General features: G+C 47.8%; 1 protein-coding gene across 2 annotated transcripts in view; it reads right to left on the bottom strand.

The window, feature by feature from the left end:
- TSNARE1 (t-SNARE domain containing 1) overlaps positions 1-23,726 on the bottom strand; it is a 706,722-nt gene that overhangs the window by 513,599 nt on the left and 169,397 nt on the right. For both annotated transcript variants that reach the window (XM_065399459.1, XM_065399458.1), the window contains exon 3: positions 4,262-4,383. In XM_065399459.1, the coding sequence (XP_065255531.1) occupies positions 4,262-4,346 (85 nt within the window). In that variant the 5' untranslated portion in view covers positions 4,347-4,383. The remainder of the gene's footprint in view (positions 1-4,261; positions 4,384-23,726) is intronic.

Genomic DNA, 23,726 nt, shown 5'->3' with positions numbered 1-23,726 from the left:
GGAAACAAAGGCAGTAACAGAACCCAAGACTCCTGGCTCAGGGGTTTGTGCTTAACAAACGAGACCAAGGCTCTTCCTGCTCCCATTCTTAAATTTTAGAAAGCACCTATGTAGCACTGAACAAGCTACAAGGCCCAGGAGAGAAGAAGGAATCAACAAGCCAGAGAGACAGGCAATCCCTTGATTTTCAAAAGCCAACCAAGTACGTTGATTCCTGAGCAACTGGAAGATTCACTTGCACTTGCCTGAAAAATAAACCTGACAGTCTTCTTTGATCTGTACATGAACACAGCCTGAGGACAGCAGAAGGGATGGACTCGGTGTCAAAGCTTTGTGCACCAGATAACACCTTACAAAGACTCTACACTAACCTAGCCCTGCGTTCCGGGCTTCTGCTGTCACTGTTCTTTGGCGTCCCAGAATACCCCATTCTGCTTCACTTCCAGAGAGTTAATCCTTCCAGGAGCAATTGCTTATAACTGACAACTTGAATTTGGCTCAGGACTTAAAATTCTGTTTAAAAAAAAAAAAAAAAAGCCAAAACTCATAAGAAAACCAAAACCCAACAGAAACATTTCCATTTTTTATTTCCCTTCTCGTGGCAACACCTGATTGGACACAAGGAAACATTCCTTCTGGAACATTTGCAGCCCATTTGCAAAGTGCTAGCACAAAGCCTTTACCATGGCGCATAGGCTTCATGCTGGCCCTCTGCGCAGGGGTGAATTTCACACTAAATCAACCAGCACAAACTGTGACAAGCAAATGGGGTTTATAAAACCCCTCTGTCACTAATTATATATAGGTGACCAAAGCAGAAGGAAAGACAATTCGCTGGTTTAATATGGATGATTTTTAAACTGATGTCGTCCCTAGAATAAAATATGTAGACTTTAAAACTCCAAAAAGCCTGCACACCATGAAAGAGCTGATCGGGAGGTGCGGGGAGGGAGGGGGAGGACTGATCCTGTGAGTGAGAGGTGCTGGGGGCGGGGGAGCTGATTGGGGGCTGCTGACGTATTACTGTGGCTCTTTGGCAATGTACATTGGTAAATTCTGGCTCCTTCTCAGGCTCAGGTTGGCCACCCCTGCTCTAGGACCACCAGGTGGACTATCCACTAGGATACCCCACTCTGCACACATGGGAATGCACCAAGGAATCAGCTCCCCCTCATTGTGAGTGGAGAGAAACCAGCCTTGCCATCAGTAATGCTGTAGACCACCCATGCTCCTGCCCACTGCTCTCTCCAGGTTTCCACAGCTCACTCATTACCGTGGTATCTGAGCAGAACAGAGTCCACCACTCCCCTCCTGCCCCGCCCCGCAATACCCTATCGGGAGCAACATTTCCTATAACTGTCTGCCTCAGAGGAGGGCAGGCACAAGAACAAACTCTTTCAGAAAGCTAAAGCACGAGGTCGCAGTCATTAGCTGCCCTTTGTGTTATGATAGTTGTATTATGAGTTTGCTTTTATAAAGCGCCGCCTCGCACTGTGCATTAGAGGCCATTTAAAACATACAGGTTGACATCTGGATGCTTTGCCTCTTTTTACTTTATCATTTCCAAAGCCCCCCAGGAAAGAAGGGGGTGGGAGGACAGGGAGACTATTTCTGAGCTTTGGTTAAAAAAAAAAAAGTGCTGCCATTTGCTAAATGTTATTTCTGGGTTTGCATGTATTTACCGAGTGACTCTCTGTTCCCATTGCTGTAATGTAATAACACACTGCACAGATTAGATGCAGCATCCCCGTGAGTTAAAGTACCCACAGTGAACGCATCATGCCCAGCTTCCCTCTGCACATCATTCCAATTGTAAATACACCTGGAAGACAGGAACAGAATCCTATGTCTGCCAGTGAAATGCTCTATCTCCAGTCCCCGCAAATGCCTCTAAAAACACTGCAAGCAAAAGACCCCAGCTGAACTTATATGGCAAACAATGCCGTACACGAAATTCGCGCCCGTGCTAGTCACGTTATATGCACTAGTTCGATGACCGATACATGAATCAAACCCAACAGAATGAGCCACCATGCAACATGCAAAAGCAAGCATCATAACATGCAACACAGTAACTCGATCACGCCCCAAGACTGAGGACACGGTGAAAACTGATCAGCCCCCAGCATTCCCCACACATCCTATTATATTAGAACAAGGCAGACATCCAATGATATTACAGAGCTGGAACTACAGAATCACAAAAATATTTCTTCACCTAGACCACAAGCCAACCTGGGGAACTCACTGTTGCAAGATATTACTGAATTAAATATTGTCTCTGGAGCTAAATAAGATTGAGACCACTGTCAACATCAGTAGCAGTGCAAATTAAGAGCCCAACTGTGCAATCCTTAAGGGCTTGTCTACACAGTACAGCAATGCGCGCTATCATGATGTGATTTCTAAAGCACACTAACGTGCTGCACTTTAATTGGAATAGCAGTATGTTACTGTTCAAGAAAGATGAATTCAAACTGGAACAGGTGGTGGGAAGTGCTACTAGGATGATCAGGGGAATGGAGGGCCTATTTTATGAGAGGAGACTGGAAAAGCTAGGCTTGTTTAGCCTAGCAAAAAGAAGGCTGAGAGGGGATATGTTTGTTCTCCATAAATACATCATGGGGGTAAACACCAGGGAGAGTGAAGAGCTATTTAAACTGAAGGACAATGCTTGCACAAGCACAAATGGGGATAAACTGCCAGGAATAAATTCAGGTTGGAAATTAGAAGAAGATTTCTAACTATCAGAGGGGTGAGGTTCTGGAACAGCTTCCCAATAGGAGCCATGAGTCCAAACAACTTAATCAGTGAGAGCTGGCCAAATTCATGAGTGCCATTGTATCACAAGACTGCTTGTGATGATAGGAGACAGAGCTCAGCACACAGCTCTGGGGATCACTTCCTGTTTGTGTCTTATATTACTAAAAGCTCATGTTTCAAGGATTCAGACGGTCAACCTGCAAGGGTCAGGAAGAGATTTCTCCCCTGCTCTCCTGCAATGTATTCAGGGTGAGTTTTTGGTCCCCTTTCGTTGAAGCATCAGGGATGCAGATGGCGAGTGATGAGACACTGGACAGGGTGGACCAGGGCTGTGAGGTGACACTGAGCATTCTCTCTCTCGCAGGTGCTTGGCTGGCTGGCTGGTTCTTGCTCATATGGTCAGGATCTAACCGATCACCATATGTGGGATAGGGAAATAAATTTTCCCCTAGGTCAAACTGACAGTGACCTTGTGGGTTTTTCACCTTCCTCTACAGCATGAGAGTGCAGGTCTCTTGCCAGGATTATCTGGATATATCTCACTTCATCATTGTCCTGCCACTGCAGGGGCCTCAAATACCGGTGCACCTCTGTCCTTCCTAGCTCTGCCTGTGGCACATAATAGTCTTGTCTCCTGTGGGCTGTAATACTTTGGTCTAATTTCTGTTATTGGGTTTAGTGTGCGGGTGCTGGGTGGTGCTGATGGCCCGGGAGAGACCAGAGGTCAGACTAGATGATCTGCTGGTCTTTCTGGCCTTCAGCTCTATTAATCTATCATTTTAAGTGCACTAAGGAACCTTTAGTGCACCAGCAAGGTCTGCACCGGTCAATTAATGTGCAACATATTTGTGCGCTTTGGAAATCACACCCCAGTAGCACGTGTTACCCAGCAACGTAGACAAGCCCTTACTCTTGTTGGACAGTAATTACTCATGCGAGCAGCCCCACTGAAGTCAGGACTATTTGCATAACTGATCCTCAACATAAGGATTGCACAAGATAGCCCTAAAAGATTGAACAATTAAATCATGTACTTTGAGGGGGCAGCATGCTGGTCAGGGAACAATCACGTACCTACACCCACTACATAGCACTGCATAGTAACTAGGTACGCAGTGGTGGGATGTATGTTTTCTTCTGAAGCATCAGGTACTGGCTACTGGAGGGACTATGGGCCAACAATATAATTTGCCCAGGCAATGCTACATTCCTATGACTTATTGCATGACATGTCTTGATATTTTCTGACGTGTTGTGAGACCACTTGGAAAGCAACTCACATCTTCTGTCTGGCTCTCAGTACTGAAGTCAGAGAAGAGGGGCTAGAAGAGATCTTTAACTTGACGTCCTTGTGCCTAATCACCACACAAAATGATCTACCATATAGTGTAGAGTTTGGCTACTGAGATCCATCAGCCTTGTTATACATTAGCAATTAAAACTGCCTTCCCCGGCTTAGTCATGAAGGGTAAATTATAGCACGCAATCAATACTTTACCTAGGGGCTGATATCCTTGTCTCGATGGGCCTCCAAAGGGGTTCCGGCTTCCGAATCCGCTCCCATCAATGGAACCATAAGACATTTTCTACGGAGCGGTGAATGCAGATTTTCTCTTAAGGCTGAAAAAGGACACAAAGAAAGAACAGTTGGCTAAAGTCCACAAGCATTGCCTAAAAGACCCTGCAAAGGAAAAAAAGCCCAGAGCTTTCCTAGTAACCTTGTCCACCACTAGTGAGAGTAGAGCACCGGGGGGCGAGGGGGGTGGTCAGGTCTCCTGAGTTATGTCCCTGGCCTTTCCACCGACCCGCTGTGTGACTTTGGGTAAATCACCTCCCCTTTCTGTGCCTTAAATGAGCATAACACCACTCGTCGGGGGTTGGGAGACTTCATTCTTTACCGTGTGCACTGTGCTTTGAGATCCTCAGATGGAAGGCGAGTGCAGGGGAGTGTTAGCAAAGGAAATTAGCCATTGCCTTCTGCAGCATTTTCGCTACAGAGCTGGACAGGAGTCCATCCGTCACACTGCAGGCTTGACAAGCTCTAGAGAGACAGTTTATGGCCATATCATAATCTCCTGGGCCTCCAGTACAAAAACTGCAGCCAGAGTTATTTCTCCTTGCCTGTAAAAAGATGCTGCATCCAGCAGCAATAGACTGAATTCAATACAGTTCTGGCAGCTGCAAGCCTAAATCTCCTCCTTCATCTCCTCCTTGCCTCTGCAACACGCACCCACCTCTGCCCCAGAAGCCTTAGATTATTTCAAAGGGCTCCCAGGACTCGAAGGGCCACACATGACTTACCCTGGAGGCCCTGGGAACCTGATGGCCCAAAGAAATAAGGACCAACGTGCTAAGGCAGGGTTGGTAGGTAGCCAGGAAGTGGCAGAAGCAGCAAACAGGGGAAGGAGCAGCAGGAGAAGTAGTGCTGGCTCCCCTACTCCCAGGGAGCAGAACTGGAAATGGCAGCCCCTTCTCCTTGCTTGTGGTGGTGAGGCCAGGAAGAAGGACAGTGGATGGAGAAGCTGATGGCTGCAGATGGGGCTGATGGCTGTGACAGTAGATTCCCTGCTGAGAGGGTGACAAGGACCATACAACAATGGTTTTCCTGTCCCTGCTCAGTTGGGAGCCCTTCACTGGAAATGGTGCCTGCAGCATGAGAAAAGGCAGGAACTGGGAGCCAAGTAGCTGTGTCTGCACTTAAGATGCATGTTTGGCTGAAGGGTATCATAAAAACCCAGACACCCCCCAAGTACATACACCAGCAGCGTGGTCCAAGCAGGGCCGGCTCTGGCTTTTTTGCCGCCCCAAGCAAAAAAGCCTCCCGCCGCCCCCCCCCGCCCCCGGTGGGGAGCACGGCAGGGGAGGGCGCCGAGCCCGGCCGCAGGCCCGCTCTCCCCGACCGGCCAGAGCGCCGGGGGGAGGGCGGTGAGCCCGCCGCGGCTCCGCTGGCGGCTGGAGCGCCGGGAGGAGGGCGGCGAGCCCGGCCGGGGCCCGGCTCTCCCCGGCGGCCAGAGCGCCGGGGGGAGAGCGGCGAGCCCGGCCGGGGCTCCGCTCTCCCCAGCGGCCGGAGCGCCGGGGGGAGGGCGGCGAGCCCGGCCGAGGCTCCGCTCTCCCCGGCGGCCGGAGTGCTGGGAGGAGGGCGGCGAGCCCAGTCGCGGCCCCGCTCTCGAGCCGGAGCGCCGCGCCGCCCCCCTCCAGGTGCCGCCCCAAGCACATGCTTGGTGGGCTGGTGCCTGGAGCCGGCCCTGGGTCCAAGCAGCTGGGGCAGGAGGCGGGGAGTCAGCAGACCTGGGGTTCTATTCCCAGCGACTCGATGTGTAACCTCAGGCAAGAAAGACGCCTGCTTGGTGCCTCAGTTTGCCTGTGCGTATAATGGGGATAACACATGTGCCCCGTTTTGGAAAGATACAAGTCTGGAGATATCTATGAATTACCTAGCCTAGGTGTATCGAAGGTCCAAAAGAGCAGTTTCTGTAGGAATTATTCATTGCAATTTATTTATGGCACCAGCTACCAAAGCCTGCAGCAGAAGGCGAAGTCTGTTGCAGTGAATCCGCTCAGCTGCCGGCACTGCAGCACTTCATTTCAATCAGCCTGCAGGAAGAGCAGAGTCTCCACACCTCCACTTGGACTTTGGCCGCAGGCAGCTGCTGCACGTTTTTTTCTTTTAAGCTTCAAGACACCAGGCAAAATTACTGCTGCCGTTAGTGTGGGCAATGGAATCCATGGCATTCCAGGAAGCCACTTACTGCCCTTTTCCGACTGGCGCAAAGGCACACAAACGGAGAGCTGTGCAATTTATCTCTGCCTCAAGAAAAAAAAAAAAAAAAACAAGAACTAATCGACTCCCATTTGCACTCCAGTTCCCTGTCAAGTTGCAGATCTCATCCAACAGCGGAGCCGCATTCCTGCACAGAGATTCCTAGACCTTGTGGCAGAACCAGCCTCCAGTACAGTTGGCCCCCAGGAACGAAACTGCAATAGCCCTAAAGCCAAAAGGGAGATTCAGCTCCGAGAAGCCAGACAAGAGAAGCTACAGTGAAAAAGAAACTGAGTACAGGAGTCAAAAGGCACGAACCAATAAAAAAAGCATAACTGATAGACCTCTAACAATAAACACAGTTCCTCACACTGCTCTAGTGTCTTTCAGTTGAGGATCTCAATACACGTTACAAACATGAATTAGGCCTCAACATCCCCATGAAGTAGGTACGTTTTCGGCTGAGTAAAACTGCAGCACAGAGTGACAGAGCTGGGAACAGAAGCTAGGACTCACAACACAGACCCCTCTTCTAACTACGAGACAACACTTCCATCTAGATACTTATAACCAAGAATTTGTCACAGGTATTTTTAGTAAAAGTCAAAGACAAGTCACGGCAATAAACAAAAAAATCACAGAACCCCACGATCTGTCTGTGACTTTTACTAAAGACACTGGGGGGAGGGGTGTTAGGGGGACTAAAAATGGGACCCCACACCTGCCACTGCTCCAGCCCCGGCTGCTACTCCATTGCTCTGGCGGCGTGGGCTGATCATCAGTCCTGGGGGCAACCCAGCAGTGGCAGCCTCGGGCCGCTGCTCCTGCAGCAGGGGCTGACCGCTGACCCTGGGCCCTGAGCTGCTGCTGACGAGCCCTGGGGGCTGACCCGGCCACTGCTCTGGTGGTGGGGGCTGACTACCGGGACCACCAGCCCTGGGCCACTGTGCCGGCAGAAGGCTCTGCGGGCCGACCTGGCCCCAGGCTGCTGCTCCTGGGCGGGGGGGGCTGACAGCTGCTCCAGCCCCGCTGCTGTGGCACGCTGAAGCTGAAGAAGTCACAGCGGTCCAGTAAAGTCATGGAATCTGTGACAGACTCGTAGCCTTACTTATACTAAGGCTAAAATCAGTCACGGATTCTGCGATTTTATGAGCCCTCTGTGACTTCCTCAAAATTCCACTAATTCAGCCCCGCCACCTGTAACTTACCTTCACAGGGCCCCCTGTGGCGGGGATCCCCAGGCAACTGCCCTGACTGCTACCCCCTAATGCCGGTCCTGTCTACGTTTTCGTGATTTGTTTATTTCCCACGTCCTGTCTGTGACTTTCACTAAAAATACCTCTGCCGAAGCGTAGCCTTACTTATAACCCACATTACTGCAGTATCTGGGCACCTCATGATCCTTAATTTACTTATCCTCACAACTCCTCTGTGAGGCAGGGCAGGACTGTTATCCCCATTGTACAGATGGGGAACTGAGGCACAGAGAGACTAAGTGATTTGCCCAAGATCACATGGGAAGTCTGCGGCAGAGCAGGTAACTGAACCCAGGTCTTCTGAGTCCCAGGCTAGTGACAGAAATAGTACAATGTAAGGTCATGCACTTAAGGTCTAACATTAAGAATTTCTGCTACAAGCTGGGGGTTCACCATGTGGAAGCGACAGAGGAGGATGAAGACTTGAGTGTGCGGCTCGATCAGAAGATGACTGAGCCAGCAATGTGATATGATGGTGAAAAAGCAAATGTGATTCTAGGATGTATCAGGAGAGGCATTTCCAGCAGAGACAGTGACGTATTAATGCCATTGCACAAGGCTCTGGTAAGACCTCACCTGGAATACTGTGTGCAGTTCTGGTCACCCAGGTTCAAGAAAAATGAATTTGAATTGAAACAGGTGGCGAGACGAGCTATAAGGATGGTCAGGGGAATGGAGGACCTGTCCTATAGAATCATAGAATATCAGGGTTGGAAGGGACCTCAGGAGGTCATCTAGTCCAACCCCCTGCTCAAAGCAGGACCAATTCCCAACTAAATCATCCCAGCCAGGGCTTTGTCAAGCCTGACCTTAAAAACCTCTAAGGAAGGAGATTCCACCACCTCCCCAGGTAACCCATTCCAGTGCTTCACCACCCTCCTAGTGAAATAGTTTTTCCTAATATCCAACCTAAACCTCCCCAACTGCAACTTGAGACCATTACTCCTTGTTCTGTCATCTGCTACCACTGAGAACAGTCTAGATCCATCCTCTTTGGAACCCCCTTTCAGGTAGTTGAAAGCAGCTATCAAATCCCCCCTCATTCTTCTCTTATCCAGACTAAAAAATCCAAGTTCCCTCAGCCTCTCCTCATAAGTCATGTGCTCCAGCCCCCTAATCCTTTTTGTTGCCCTCCGCTGGACTCTTTCCAATTTTTCCAAATCCTAGTTGTAGTGTGGGGCCCAAAACTGGACACAGTACTCCAGATGAGGCCTCACCAATGCCGAATAGAGGGGAATGAGCTCGTCCCTTGATCTGCTGGCAATGCCCCTACTTATACAGCCCAAAATGCCGTTAGCCTTCTTGGCAACAAGGGCACACTGTTGACTCATATCCAGCTTCTCGTCCACTGTAACCCCTAGGTCCTTTTCTACAGAACTGCTTCCTAGCCATTTGGTCCCTAGTCTGTAACAGTGAATGAGATTCTTCTGTCCTAAGTGCAGGACTCTGCACTTGTCCTTGTTGAACCTCATCAGGTTTCTTTTGGCCCAATCCTCTAATTTGTCTAGGTCCCTCTGTATCCTATCCCTACCCTCCAGCATATCTACCACTCCTCCCAGTTTAGTGTCATCTGCAAACTTGCTGAGAGTGCAGTCCACGCCATCCTCCAGATCATTAATGAAGATATTGAACAAAACCAGCCCCAGGACCGACCCTTGGGGCACTCCGCTTGATACTAACTGCCAACTAGAGATGGAGCCATTGATCACTACCCGTTGAGCCCAATGATCTAGCCAGCTTTCTATCCACCTTACAGTCCATTCATCCAGCCCATACTTCTTTAACTTGGCGGCAAGAATACTGTGGGAGATTGTATCAAAAGCTTTGCTAAAGTCAAGGAATAACACATCCACTGCTTTCCCCTCATCCACAGACCCAGTTATCTCCTAGGAGACTGGAAGAGCTTGACTTGCTTAGCCAGGCAGAAAGAAGGCTGAGCGCGGATATGACTGCCCTCTATAAATACATCAGGGGGTAAACACCAGGGAGCGTGCAGAGCTATTTAAACTGAAGGACAATGCTGGCACAAGCACAAATGGGGATAAGCTGGCCACAAACAAATTCAGGCAGGAAATTAGAAGAAGGTTTCTAACCCTCAGAGGGGTGAGGTTCTGGAACAGACTCCCAACAGGAGCTGTGGGAGCAAACAACTTAATTAGTTGAGAGAGAGAGAGAGGAGAAACTGATGACTGTGACTGTGTGATAGGGTTGCTTGTGATGGTGGGGGCAGGGCTCAGCAGCCCTCTGGTTTCTGTCTTATGTTCCTAAAGTTCATGCTCCAGGTTTCCAACTGGCCACTGCCAGGGGTCAGGAAGGGATTATTCCTTCCCCACCCATGTTTTCTGGGAGGGTTTTCGGTTTGGTTTGGTTTGGTATTTTTGTCTCCTTCCTCTGAAGCCTCAGGGATGGTCATGGCTGGAGAGAGGACATTGGGCGGGGAGGGCCAGTGCTCTCACACGGCACTGAGCTTTCTCTCTCTCTCAGGGGCTTGGCTGGCTGGTTCTTGCTCACAGTCTAACAGATCGCCACGTGTGGGGTCAGGAAGGAATTTCCCCCCAAGTCAGATTAGCAGTGACCTTGGGGGGGGAGGGGAGATTCCAGCTTCCTCTACAGCATGTGGGTTTGCGTCACTTACCAGGATTATCTGGGTATATCTCACTTCTTCATTTCCCTGACTTTGAGGGGGCCTCGGGCATTGGTGCATCTTGGCCCCTCCTGTTCTCTCCTTGTGGCATATAGTAGTCTAGTCATACTAATTTTGGCTGTTGGGTTTAGTGTGCAGGTGCTGAGTGGTGTTGGTGGCCTGTGATATACAGGCCGTCAGACTTCTGGCCCTGAACTCTACCACTTTATGGCCTAACTACTGGATCATCACTTCCTCCCTTCTGAATGGAAGCAAAGTCCTAGGATTGCCCTGCCCTCCAGCTGGGAATGGAATTAGGAAAGGGAGGCAGGAATGCTAGAGGAAAGAAGTCATGAGAGGAGCAAGAGGAGACCAGCATGAGGGCTGGCACAGTGAGCTCTGATCTTCAGAGACACAGTCTAGGAGTTAGTGAGAACTTTTGTTAAATGCTTTGCTCTGCTACCCCCACCCTCACCCCGCAATTGGGTGGCCCTGTGTAAAGAAAGGGGTGGTGTGGAGAATGAGACCCCCAATTACCCCTCCTAATTCCTCTGCTATTTATCCTTCCAATGGGAAGCTTGACAAGATACAGCACAACTTTATTCTGAATTGCGTTATTAATGCCAACTGAGAGACTCTGTTGCCTAATGGACCAGACCCAAGGTTTTCCTGAGGGTGTGTTGGGGGCTGGGTAGCAGGGGACACCATCTGCTTGGGAGCGGATACAGTGCTGGAAATCTTGAGTTAGCGGAGATTGTATATGGGCCTAATGGCTCAAAGAGGAGAGAGACTGGAATCACTCCTGGTGGACAAGCCACGTGTGGCAGACAAACCACTCACTCACATACAGCTAATGAAAAGGGAGCTGTAAACCAGGGACTAAATACTCAATTATCTTCCCATTAGGTCAAGACAGCCCAGCACTCACTGATGGGACAGGCAGAGTCATCGTCTAGACAGGTGAGATGCAGACAGAGGGGCACGGGAGGAATCTAAGAAAACTACAGCTTCCCTGCTCACATCACGGGGAATAAAAGGCTGAGGACTCTGGCTTGTTCTTGAATTATTAGGGCCTGATCCTGCCATCCAATCTGTGTGGGCAGATTCCTGGGCCTGCACACAGCCAGTCTCTGCCTGCACAGATCCCATTCCAGGATCGGGGCCGTAGCCTGTGCTGCGCTGCATATCGCTCAAAAACTAGCTTCACTTCAAAGTGAGGCCACCATAAGACACGGGGTCGGTTTCCAGCGATGGAAAGTCCACCAAAGCAGGCTGAACTGGTGGAAAGGGGCCACAACACCCCCCTGCGAGGGTGATCAAAGGAGGCTAGCGCAGCCCAAGCAGTGGTGGCACTAACAAGAAATGGGGTGTGGCCTTAGAGCATGGTGAGGGAGCATCATACTTACCATCAGCCTCTCCAATTGCCAGAGCTCTTACCTAGCGCAGCAAGAGTCCCTGCCTGAGACCCACAAGAGAGGGCAGTGGTGGCAGCGCCCAATCTACTAGAGGGGGCTTAGCAGGCACAGGGAAGTGCAATGTACAGCTCCCAGATCAGCTTCATTCAATCTACTTCCACAGGCCTGCCCTCTTCCACATAAGTGTCTCCATCAAGTGATGTTAATCCCAGAATACGGTGTTCCCTCAGTCTTCGGAACCCTCAGTGAATTTTGTGATATTTGGTGTTTTTCTTAAAGCTCCAGCCTCCAGAGTCATGGGATCCTGACAGGATCTCAGCTTTGATTTTTTTTTTTTAAATGTACCTTTTTAGCCATCATGGTTGTGGAGAAAAGTTTGAAAATGTGAATCCTACCGGCTCAAAACCAGGAGGCAAATGAGAATAATCACAATTTTTTTTTATTTAAAATCTTTCGATTTTGGGGACCCTGATTCATGATTTGTGGAAACTTGGGATGAGCAATACTGTGAGAAAAGTATTTAGAAAAGCTGAACGAGCACAAGTCCATGGGGCCGGATGCACTGCATCCGAGGGTGCTAAAGGAGTTGGCGGATGTGATTGCAAAGCCATTGGCCATTATCTTAGAAAACTCATGGCGATCGGGGGAGGTCCCGGATGACTGGAAAAAGGCTATTATAGTGCTCATCTTTAAAAAAGGGAAGGAGGAGGATCTGGGGAACTACAGGCCAGTCAGCCTCACTTCAGTCCCTGGAAAAATCATGGAGCAGGTCCTCAAGGAATCAATTCTGAAGCACTTAGAGGAGAGGAAAGTGATCAGAAACAGTCAGCATGGATTCACCAAGGGCAAGTCATGCCTGACTAACCTAATTGCCTTCTGTGATGAGATAACTGGCTCTGTAGATGAAGGGAAAGCAGTGAACGTGTTATTCCTTCACTTTAGCAAAGCTCCCACAGTATTCTTGACAGCAAGTTAAAGAAGTATGGGCTGGAAGAATGGACTATAAGGTGGACAGAAAACTGGCTCGATCATCGGGCTCAACGGGTAGTGATCAATGGCTCCATGTCTAGTTGGCAGTCAGTATCAAGCGGAGTGCCCCAAGGGTCGGTCCTGGGGCTGGTTTTGTTCAATATCTTCATTCATGATCTGGAGGATGGCATGGATTGCACCCTCAGCAAGTTTGCAGATGACATGAAACTGGGAGGAGTGGTAGATACGCTAGAGGGTAGGGATAGGATACAGAGGGACCCGGACAAATTAGAGGATTGGGCCAAAAGAAACCTGATGAGGTTCAACAAGGACAAGTGCAGAGTCCTGCACTTAGGACAGAAGAATCCCATGCACTGCTACAGACTTGGGACCGAGTGGCTAGGCAGCAGTTCTGCAGAAAAGGACCTAGGAGTTACAGCGGACGAGAAGCTGGATATGAGTCAACAGTGTGCCCTTGTTGCCAAGATGGCTAATGGCATTTTGGGCTGTATAAGTAGGAGCATTGCCAGCAGATCGAGGGACGTGATCATTCCCCTCTATTCGGCATTGGTGAGGCCTCATCTGGAGTACTGTGTCCAGTTTTGGGCCCCACACTACAAGAAGGATGTGGAAAAATTGGAAAGAGTCCAGCAGAGGGCAACAAAAATGATTAGGGGGCTGGAGCACATGATTCATGAGGAGAGGCTGAGGGAACTGGGATTTTTTAGTCTGGATAAGAGAAGAATGAGGGGGGATTTGATAGCTGCTTTCAACTACCTGAAAGGGGGTTCCAAAGAAGATGGATCTAGACTGTTCTCAGTGGTACCAGGTGACAGAACAGGGAGTAATGGTCTCAGTGGGGGAGGTTGAGGTTGGATATTAGGAAAAAAGTTGTTCACTAGGAGGGTGGTGAGGACCTGGAATGGGTTACCTAGGGAGGTGGTGGAATCTCCTTCCTTAGAGGTTTTTTTAAGGTCAGGCTTGACAAAGCCCTGGCTGGGATGATTTAGTTGGGGATTGGTCCTGCTTTGAGCAGGGGGTTGGACTAGATGCCCTCTTAAGGTCCCTTCCAACCCTGATATTCTTTGATTCTATGTTACCTTCATCCATCTATACAGGCTGTTCCTCTGAAGTAAGTTATCAACTTCCCATCCATGAAGAACCTCGAGCTCTATTTATGGATTCACTTTGCTGCCATGAGTTTCACAGAGAGAGGCTGTGGTGGTGCTTTGTTCCTCCATTAGCATCTCTCTTACCTGGGGAATGGCAGGGTCACAACAAAAAGTACCAGAACTAGGTCCCAGTTTATTTCTCAGACATGAACAATTTATCAGACACACCTCATGATTAGGATTATTTTAATCCTTGAGTATGGGCAGTGGTTAGAGCAACAGCCTAGGAGTTAGAATTTCCACATTCTGTTCCCACCTCTGCTAAAGGCTTACTGTAAAACCCAAAGTTTTCAGAAGTGACTTGTAACAGTGTTTTTGGGTGACCAACTTGACACTCTTCTTAATAGATTTTAAACCAAAAGGAACCATTGGGACCATCTAGGCTACCTATATAACACAGGCCAGAAAATTCCACCACTAATCCCTGCATCAGACTCTACAGTCTTTAGCTGAACGAGAGCATATCTTTTGGAAAGGCATCCATTCTTGATTCCAAGTGAAGAAGAATAAACCACATCCTTCGGTGAGCTGTTCCACACAGTTAAAACATTGCATCTTACTACCAGTTTGAACTGTGCAGACTTCAGCATCCAGCCTTTGGGTTTTACTATACTTTTGCCTCCTAGATTGAAGAACCAAGATACGTGCCTCCTATGTAGGTGACAGACTGATCACATTGTCTCTTAACTTCCTCGTGGATAAACTAAGTAGATTGATCCTCTTTAAGTTCTCATTATAAGGCCTGTTTTCCAGACCACAGACCATTTTCAAAAGGGGATAGTTGAGCATTTTCTGAAAATATTGACCTTAACACCTAAATCTTAGTTTTCTTACCTGTAACATGGATAGAATTACATTGACCTGCCTTGCAAGGATGCTGTGAAGCTAAACTTACTAACACTGAAATGCTTTTAGATCATTGGGTGAGATATACCACATATATTTGTATAATATTAATATTAATTCCAAGTCCTTTCCAAATGGTTTGTTCTCCAGGCTCCAATCTGTCAGTTATGTTGGAGTCATGTCACTTTCCAGGCTTTTGTTTTCAGGGATTTATTCAATTATTAAAAAAACTATATCGTTCTGGAATATCACCTGGAGAAATGCCACTCTTTTTCCTCAGAGATCCTGAATTTCTGAACAAGCTCTATTGCCAGAGTTCTTCTGAAAATCACTGGTTTTAACACTGAGTTGGTATAATTGCACAAATCCCTATGCTCTCGATGAGCTTCATACTGAATGTGTCAGAGGTCAATCAGAATAGCTGTAATGGGATAACTTTAAAAAAATGTGTCTTTACGCTAATTTATGCTTTTAGTTCTTCTGTGATGCTTGCAATATTAACATTCAGTTCTCTGGCGGCTTAGTACAAGGCAAGTTTAAGAAGCAAAATGTTTAAAAGCTTCAAAATTACTTGCAGCAAATGACTGCTCAGTGCAGTTATCCAGAACTGGTGTCCCAAGAGTTCTGGGACAGGATGAGCAGGGAGCCAGATAAGACTGGGTATTTCCTCCCCCACCCCCACTTTGGTTTCCAAATTAATTTCAATGCTGGTGAAAGGTGCTTAGAGATGGAAGTAGTGCTATGTCTCCATGGCAAAGGCAGAGATGCTGCAAGACTCCCCATCAACACTGCTCCACCAAGGTGCCTCAACCTTGTTATAGACTGGAATTCTCTCTCGAAGGTCTCCAATGGCTGATCTAGTGGCCTTGGCTAATCTCTTGCCAAGGCCACCAGCTGTCAACATCTATCATTCTTACTCTGGCACAGTTGTGCATGGCTGTTCAAGCAGCCAGATGTGCTGAACAAGTAACAGAGGCCAAGCCCTAATGAGCCTACAGTCTCTAGCACAAGTTGCCCCAAAACTTAGAACAATACAACCGAAGAGAGACTGGGGTGTGCTCTTTATAGCTAGAACTCGATACAAAACAGCTTGATCTTCAGGAGATTCTAGATGGATGGGTAAGATCCGTGGGCTGTTCCGGGTGACTGGGAACTCCTTGATTCAAAGCACAGACACTTGATCATGGCTGCTTTGCCTGGGGGTGTAGTCAGCGCTGTGTAGATACCCGAAATCCTACATCTGCATGCACTGGGCTTAAAATAAAACCCAGCATGAGGGAAGCAGCTTCTTTTGTTGTTCCAAAGACCTTGTCAGAAACACGGAGAGGCTCCTTTTAGGACATTACATCCTTCGGTTTTTCCAAACATGGAAACATCTCATCCAGGAATTAAGTCCTCCAAAGTAATTGAAAGCCTTTGATCTGTTCATTGTGACTATCATTGCACATGATTCTCAGGAGCTGGGTAGTTCGGCTCAGGTGGAGAGGCTAATGGGGTGGTACTGAAGTCACTGTGGGGTACTGAGATATACAGGGTAGACTATGCCTTAGATGCCTTCTAGGACTCTGTGCACTGAATGTATTTTGCCTAGCTTGGCCATCACTGGCTTGCGGACCCCACTGCTGACAATTTCAACTCCAGAGAAGCAAGAGCAGCCATCTGTGGTGACCAGAAGACGTCCTCCATCAGTGACATCACAAAAGTTTCACAGACTAGGTGCAATGGAGCAGCTGGGTTCCCAGGGATAGCAGCATGGCACAATAAGCAGGTGGGATTCAGAGGTTATAAGGACTATTTCTAGGCACAAGATTTTTTTCTCATAGGAGCAGTTAGGGTTTTAGGATACTTTGGTAGTTAGCTCAATAGCATGGCCCAACAGGGAGGGAAGGAGAGTAGATCTTGGGGAATAAAGGAGTAATCCATCATCTTTTATGCAACATACTGAAAACGCTTCTGGAGTCTGAAGCCACCAGCATCTAAACACTGGTTTCCATTGCTTATCTTCTAGGCCATACCAACCAACAAGGCTGCAATGGCCATCAGGCTTAGATAATGGAAATAAAACAGTTTTGAGATCTGCTCCTGAAAGGCATTATCAGTTCACTTGGCCATGGTGTGAGGTTCTGTTTTAACTGAAGCCTAGCTAATGGTCCAACACCCCTTCTCTTACTCCCAGGAGAAAATGGCAGAGGAAGAGAGATAGTTTACTTCCAAAATGTTCCCATCTTTGCTGCACTGAGCCGTCGCCTGGGTTAATCGGTTGGGTTTTTTGTAGTGCCGTCTTCTCTTTGCCATTTCATGCCATGCTGTCTGTTTTTTTGTGAACCCTGCATGTAGAACAGTCTTAATCTATCATTGCACTAAGCAAACACAGAAGTATTACATATTTCAGTGAACAGCAAAATTAAATTTCAAGTCAGTTCAGGAATCCAGGCTTCATCTTCCTTTTCGCTGGTTATGGATTATGAATATTAATGCAAAGCTGCTGTAAACGAACAGGGAGGAGGGAAGAAGGGGGTGGGAATCAGGCGCTGTAATTTGCTCCTGTGTAGCCGGAGCAAAGCTATTAACTTTGGATGATCCATATGCAGACATAAACAGAGACGGGGGTGTTACACTTGTTCAAATTAATAGATACAATCAGTGTTTGTGCACTGGCATCAGATATCAACAGGATAAAGGAGCTAGTGAGGAAGATATTGCAGAGACAGGCACACAGATGCTTAGACCACAGTTAAATTTGAGAATCCCACTTTGTGGGAAGGAGGAACCTGGCAGACAGCATGTTTAAAATGACAGAATCGTGGATTACTACATCTAGATGTCCTGCTCCCACCACTAAACATACTGTTCTCCAAGCCCCCCATTCCAACTGCTCACAGGAAGACCTTGTAATTTCAAGTGCAAGGTTTCTGAGAAGCTCTTCAAGCACAGGTCTGTACCAACACGGATACTCATGGGCAGCCTCTCTAGAAATACTTCTTGGACATGGCTAAAGACGTAGTAGTATGGTCCAATAGAAAAACGTGGCAACGTGGACATAAGAATTCTGGAGTGCTCCAGCAACAGTTCACAGGGAAGCCATGAACAACTCCCTTAACCTTTTCACTTCAGATTCCCTACTGAAAATAGGAGATAGGGTCGGCAAGGGATGTTATCTGTGAACATTTTGAAGGCCGTGAAGGATAACAGAATGGTTATTAAGTATCAGGGGGTAGCCGTGTTAGTCTGTATCTACAAAAACAACAAGGAGTCTGGTGGCACCTTAAAGACTAACAGATTTATTTGGGCATAAGCTTTCGTGGGTAAAAATCTGAAGAAAACTGTTTTTTTAACCTCCCCCCATGCCACAATTTTCTTTCTTATGTTTTCACTATTTTTAACATGCTTTAATGTTCCCTGAACTACTCCTCCCACTGCCACGTGCCCCAGACTGACTGGGCTGTAAATTAGCGCATAGGATGTCAGAGACAGAAACAAATTTTTAAAAGCATGCAGTTCAGCCAGGATTCAAAAACAACAACATCCTTTATGAAATGCAAAGGATCTGAAAGGTCCCTCTAAATATAATATAATATAAGTAAAAGGAGATAATTAATTAATTGGAGATCATTAAAAGGAGTAAATCTAGCTCTACCATATCTCAGAGAAGATCTTAACTAGTAGGGAAAAGCAGATTCATTATTATGGACAATAAAGAGAGGAAAAGAAGGGACCTCTTCAAGAGGTGAATAATTCCTCTGATCACTTCTCTCCCCACATATATCTTTTCAATCTGGATTAGGATCGCCAACTTTCTAATCGCACAAAACCAAACACTCTTGTCCCGCCCCTGCCCTGCTTCTTCTCCGAGGCTCCGCCCCCACTCACTCATTCCACCCCCCCCCCGTCGCTTACTCTCCTCCACCCTCACCCACTTGCTCATTTTCACCGGGCTGGGGCAGGGGGTTGGGGTGCGGGTTTTGGGGTGGGCCAGGGAGGAGGGTTTTGGGGTGCAGGAGGGGGCTCCGGGCTGGGGGGTGGAGCCAAGGGGTTTGGAGTGTGAGAAGCGGCTCTGGGCTGAGGCAGGGAGTTGGGGTGTTGGAGGGGATTCGGGCTCTGGGCTGGGGGTGCAGGCTCCTGGGTGAGGCCAGAAATGAGGGATTCAGGGTGCAGAAGGTACTCAGGGCTGGGGCAGGGAGTTTGGGGTGTGGGAGGAGGTGAGGGGTCCGGGCTACAGGCGGCACTCACCTCGGAGGGCTCCCCAGAAGCTGCGAAGTGTCCCTTGGCTCCTAGGCGGAGGTACGGCCAAGTGTCTCTGTGGGCTGCCTCCACCTGCAGGTGCCACCCCTGCAGCTCCCATTGGCCACGGTTCCCTGGCCATGCCTCTGCCTAGGAGCCGAGGGACATGTCACCGCTTCCAGGGAGCCGTGCAGAGCCAAATAGGGAGCCTGCCAGCCCCACCAAATGGACTTTTAATGGCCCAGTCAGCAGTGCTGACCGGAGCCACCAGGGTCCCTATTCGACCGGGCATTCCAGTCAAAAACCGGACACCTGGAAACCCTAATCTGGAGTTCTCTAAGGCCTGGTCTACACTACAGAGTTAGGTCGACGCAAGGCAGCTTACGTCAACCTAACTCTGTAAACGTCTACAGTAAAATGTCATTCGTACCAATGTAAGTCACCCGCTACGCCAACTTAATAATTCCTCCTCTGCAAGAGGCATAGTGCTTAGGTTGACATACTTAGGTCGACACATTGTCGGTGTAGACAAGTGCTGATCAGAGAGAGTGGAAGAAGGGGAATAAAAATATTGAGCAGTCATTTTTCCCCTCCCTCAGTCAGGGGAGTGTTCTTTACACAGTACATTCCCTACGGGGTGGTGGCCTGGCCAGTTTTTAAATGGCTGAGTGATAAGAAGTGATTTTTCAAATCCTTTTCCTCATTTCCTCTGGCCCCCAATCACAGTTGAGACTGGTGAGAAGTAAAGTGTTTGTATTTTGAATAAAGAAAAATATACCATTGCTGAAATACTGTAACAACAAAGCAGAGTAATATGATTTTCCAATGCTCGCGGTTCTCAAAGGCACACAGGACTGTACAGTACATGACGCCTCTCCCCCCCCCCCCCCCCCGTGCAAGTTCTGACCTATTGAACATTAAGAGTGTCAATGCCTGGATGCTTCAACCAGATCAACCCACTGTGCTAGGTTATAGATTCATAGATTCTAGGACTGGAAGGGACCTCGAGAGGTCATCCAGTCCAGTCCCCTGCCCGCATGGCAGGACCAAATACTTGGTCCTATACAAACACAATAAAGAGCAGTCGCTGCCTCAGAGAACTTACAGAGGTAAAATAACCTTTCCACTCCTACTTGAGATTCCCCCCTTTATGCATCCCAGGATAGCATTAGCCCTTTTAGCCACAGCATCACACTGGGGGCTCATGACAGCTGATTATTCACCAGGACCCCCAAATCTTTTTCAGAGTCACCCCCTCAAGTAAGATCCCCACTTCATTTCACAGCGGCTGTATTAGGACTGGAAGTTCTTCTCCTGCCGTCATGAGATAATGCAGGGCTTGGACTGCCTTTGTTTCAAATGTTACTGATTAATAGAAAAACATCTTTCCATAAGAGTGGCACATTTTGAAAACTATTTTTGTTACCACCAAGTGGCATAAGCAAGCCCTGATGCTTCCTGTCCATCATGCAAGCAACTATTTGAAATGACGGTAACACAGAATGTCCACAGGCAAGAAATCAAACAGTTTTGCAAACTAGAAGGGAAAAAATGATCTAAACCTACATTTTTTTAAGACACCCATCCATTTATCAGGAAGGATTGAAAGAAATATGTGCAGTATAGTCTGGCCAAAGTACAAATAATTTGGATATGATAACTCTCGGCAGTTATTTGAAAAGGGATGAAGATGCAGGAGGGAGAGGAATTGCGAGGATGATCCAAGGAAATTGAATGCATAGAAAGTGAAGGTGAATTTGTGTGAGACAGAATCTTTTAGAATGTGAAATATTCACCCAAGGGAATTGATGGAAGAACCCAGCACCTGAGTTACTCAATAATAAATTCAACTAAGCACCGGATAATATTCTAATACATTGTAGGGAACAATCCCACATCAATCAGGGAAGAAGGAAGAGAGGGTCTAGATGACTGGATTGATCTTCTCCTTATAAGTGCTTTGCTGTCAAAGGAGTTTCTATCTCAAAGTCTCTTTCATCAAAAAGTTTATGAGGGACACAGGGAAGACTGCTGACAACACAAGGTAGCGTAAAGAGGCAAACTCCTTATCAGTCAGCCACTGTTTAAAACAACTTATAATGAGTGCAATTTAATTATTTATTTGGTTGTGTGCGTCCAAAAGAAGCCCAAGATCACGCAGACAGATTCCATTCTTCAAAACCAACATACGCGCTAACGCTATACCGAGCTAACCATATCTGTCAACCATTCCAAGAGTTACAGAAAAGGAACAGGTTGTCAATTATAAACTGGAGAAGATGAAAAGCCTCATCTCAGCTGGCTACCGGAGGTTCTACTTCAGGTTTGTTAGCTGCATACTTAGGGATTTATTCTCTCACTGATATGCCCAGACAGCACCTGATAGCGTCAAGGGAAGCAATGCATGAATACGGAGGGGAAAACTAACACCTCGCTAATGGGTCTGAGTCACAAAAGAGATAAAACACCAAGACTTGAACAATAAGTGCTTTACAAAAAAAGTCACTAAAATCTCAGACTCGACAAAGCAAATGGAAGAAATGCAGGACAAAAGAGACTACCAATCAGCTCCCAAACATCAATTCAGTCCGTCTTCACTGCCAAAAAAGCTGTGCTTACATCAAGTTAGCTACCTTGATGTACAATCCTAGTGGAGACAATGCCTGGCAGTTTCAAATTTATCTTGATGTAGCCGGCTGAGGTCAACCCCAAGTGGGAGACAGACTGGGTATAGGGTTGACCACCTTGCCTAGCTACATGGACGTTAAAACTACCCGGGCCTTGACTCAAGTAGGATTTCACCTCAAGATGCTATCTCCAGGTAACACACACCCTTCTTTTTTTTTTTTTCTTCAGTGAAGACAAAGCCTCAGTCCAAATACCCACTGTCAAATAGCCAGTTCCTCATTATTGGTAAATTGGGAAACTAACTAAAGCAAGGGGGGGAAGGGAAGTAAAATGGAAAGGTATTAAATGGGATACAAGGAATTTCCTGCCCCCTCCTCTCCCAACCCCCCCCCCCCCCCAAAAAAAACTTGCAACTTTTCTTCCCACTCCCTCTAAGCTGATTTTAAAATTTCAGGTCACAATATTATGAAAACCTCTTGCAATCACTCCCCCATCCCCCCACCGCTTTTCTTTGTTTGTTTAAAGGGTTTGGATGGGGAGGTGGATGTGGGGAAAAAGAAGAAAGGAAGCAGGGATTGGATGGCTCCAGAAACTGAAGACCTGAAGTCCGGAAGAGCTGAGTGCGAACAGCTCTCCCTGACTTCAGCTGGAATTGGAGGTGCTCGGCATCTCTGAGAATCAGGCCATGGGAATGCGACATGGAGAGTTTCTCTCGGGCATTCCTGGACAGCCAGCTTTCTGAGTCAGCCGCAACAAAAGGCAGCGTGGGTGGGTAGGAAATTCTGGGTCCTAGTCATGGCCCTGCCATTGAACTGTTGGGAGACCTTGGCACTTCCCCTCTCTGTGCCTGTTTGTCCTCCCACACTTTTGCCTGTCTTGTCTATTTAGGGCTCTTTGGGGCAAGGACTGTCGCTTACTCTGTGTAAATCTAGCGCCCAGCACATGGTGCCCTGATCTTGGTTGGGGTTTGTAGGTGCTGCTACAATACACGTAATTGGGGAAAGAGTCTAGCAGAGAGTCCTGGGGGGACTCTTGCAGGCAACGGGAGAGAGGCAGATCACCAGTTAAAAGGAGTGGTCAGGGAAGCAGGATAACCGGACAGGATAATGTGGGGGAACCCAAGAAAAGATACATGGTCTAAGGCAGTGGTTCTCAACCAGGGGTGCAGGGCCCCCGGGGGGGGCACGAGTAGGTTTCAGGGGGGCCGCCAAGCAGGGCTGGCATTAGACTCGCTGGGGCCCAGGGCAGAAAGTCGAAGCCCCACCACATGGGGCTGAAGCCCGGAGCCCCGAACCCCGCCACCTGAGGCTGAAGCCAAAGCCTAAGTACCTTAGCTTTGCAGAGCCCCCTGTGGCGTGGGGCTCAGGGCAACTGCCCTGCTTGTCACCCCCTAATGCCAGTCCTGGCTTTTATAGGCAGAAAAACAGTTGTTGTGGCACAGGTGGGCCGTGGAGTTTTTATAGCATGTTGGGGGGGCTCAGAAAGAAAAAGGTTGAGAACCCCTGGTCTAAGGGGAAAAGATCAGGGTGGATAAAAATCAATGATTTTTTTTAAAAAAAAATTAAAAAACGGATTTTTATTTCAATTGGATTTTTTTGATAAAATGCATTTTGAGGAAAAAACCTATCTAAAGAGTTTTAATTAAGATACATTATAGCTCAAAGATCTCTCATCATGGAATAGGGATTATAACTTCTAATTCTATAGGATGAGACAATATATTCATGTAATGTTTAAGAAAAGTTTTGTAAATGAGTTCTAATAGTTCATGGATTAAGGACCCAATTTTATGGGGTTCCAGGGGCTTCTGTATAGATTGGGTTAATCTTTCTATCTACCCAATGGGACTCAGTGCTCAGTCTAGAACAGTGGTCTCCAAACTTTTTTGATCGCGCACCCCATCAGTAAAAAAAATTTGAGCACGCACCCCCTGCTCCCGGCCAAACTGTCGAAGCAAAAAAAAAAGCCGCTCGGACTCCCGGCCGAACTGCAGAAGGGAAAAAAACAAAAAAAAGCGGCTCTGCTCCGGCGGCGCTCCTCCTGCCGCGCACCCCGAAGGATCCTCTTGCGCAC

This window comes from Emys orbicularis, chromosome 2, assembly GCF_028017835.1.
Source record: "Emys orbicularis isolate rEmyOrb1 chromosome 2, rEmyOrb1.hap1, whole genome shotgun sequence".
Taxonomy (NCBI): domain Eukaryota; kingdom Metazoa; phylum Chordata; order Testudines; family Emydidae; genus Emys; species Emys orbicularis.
The sequence above is the reverse complement of the archived record's forward strand: the minus strand, read 5'-3'. Positions and strand labels throughout refer to the sequence as shown.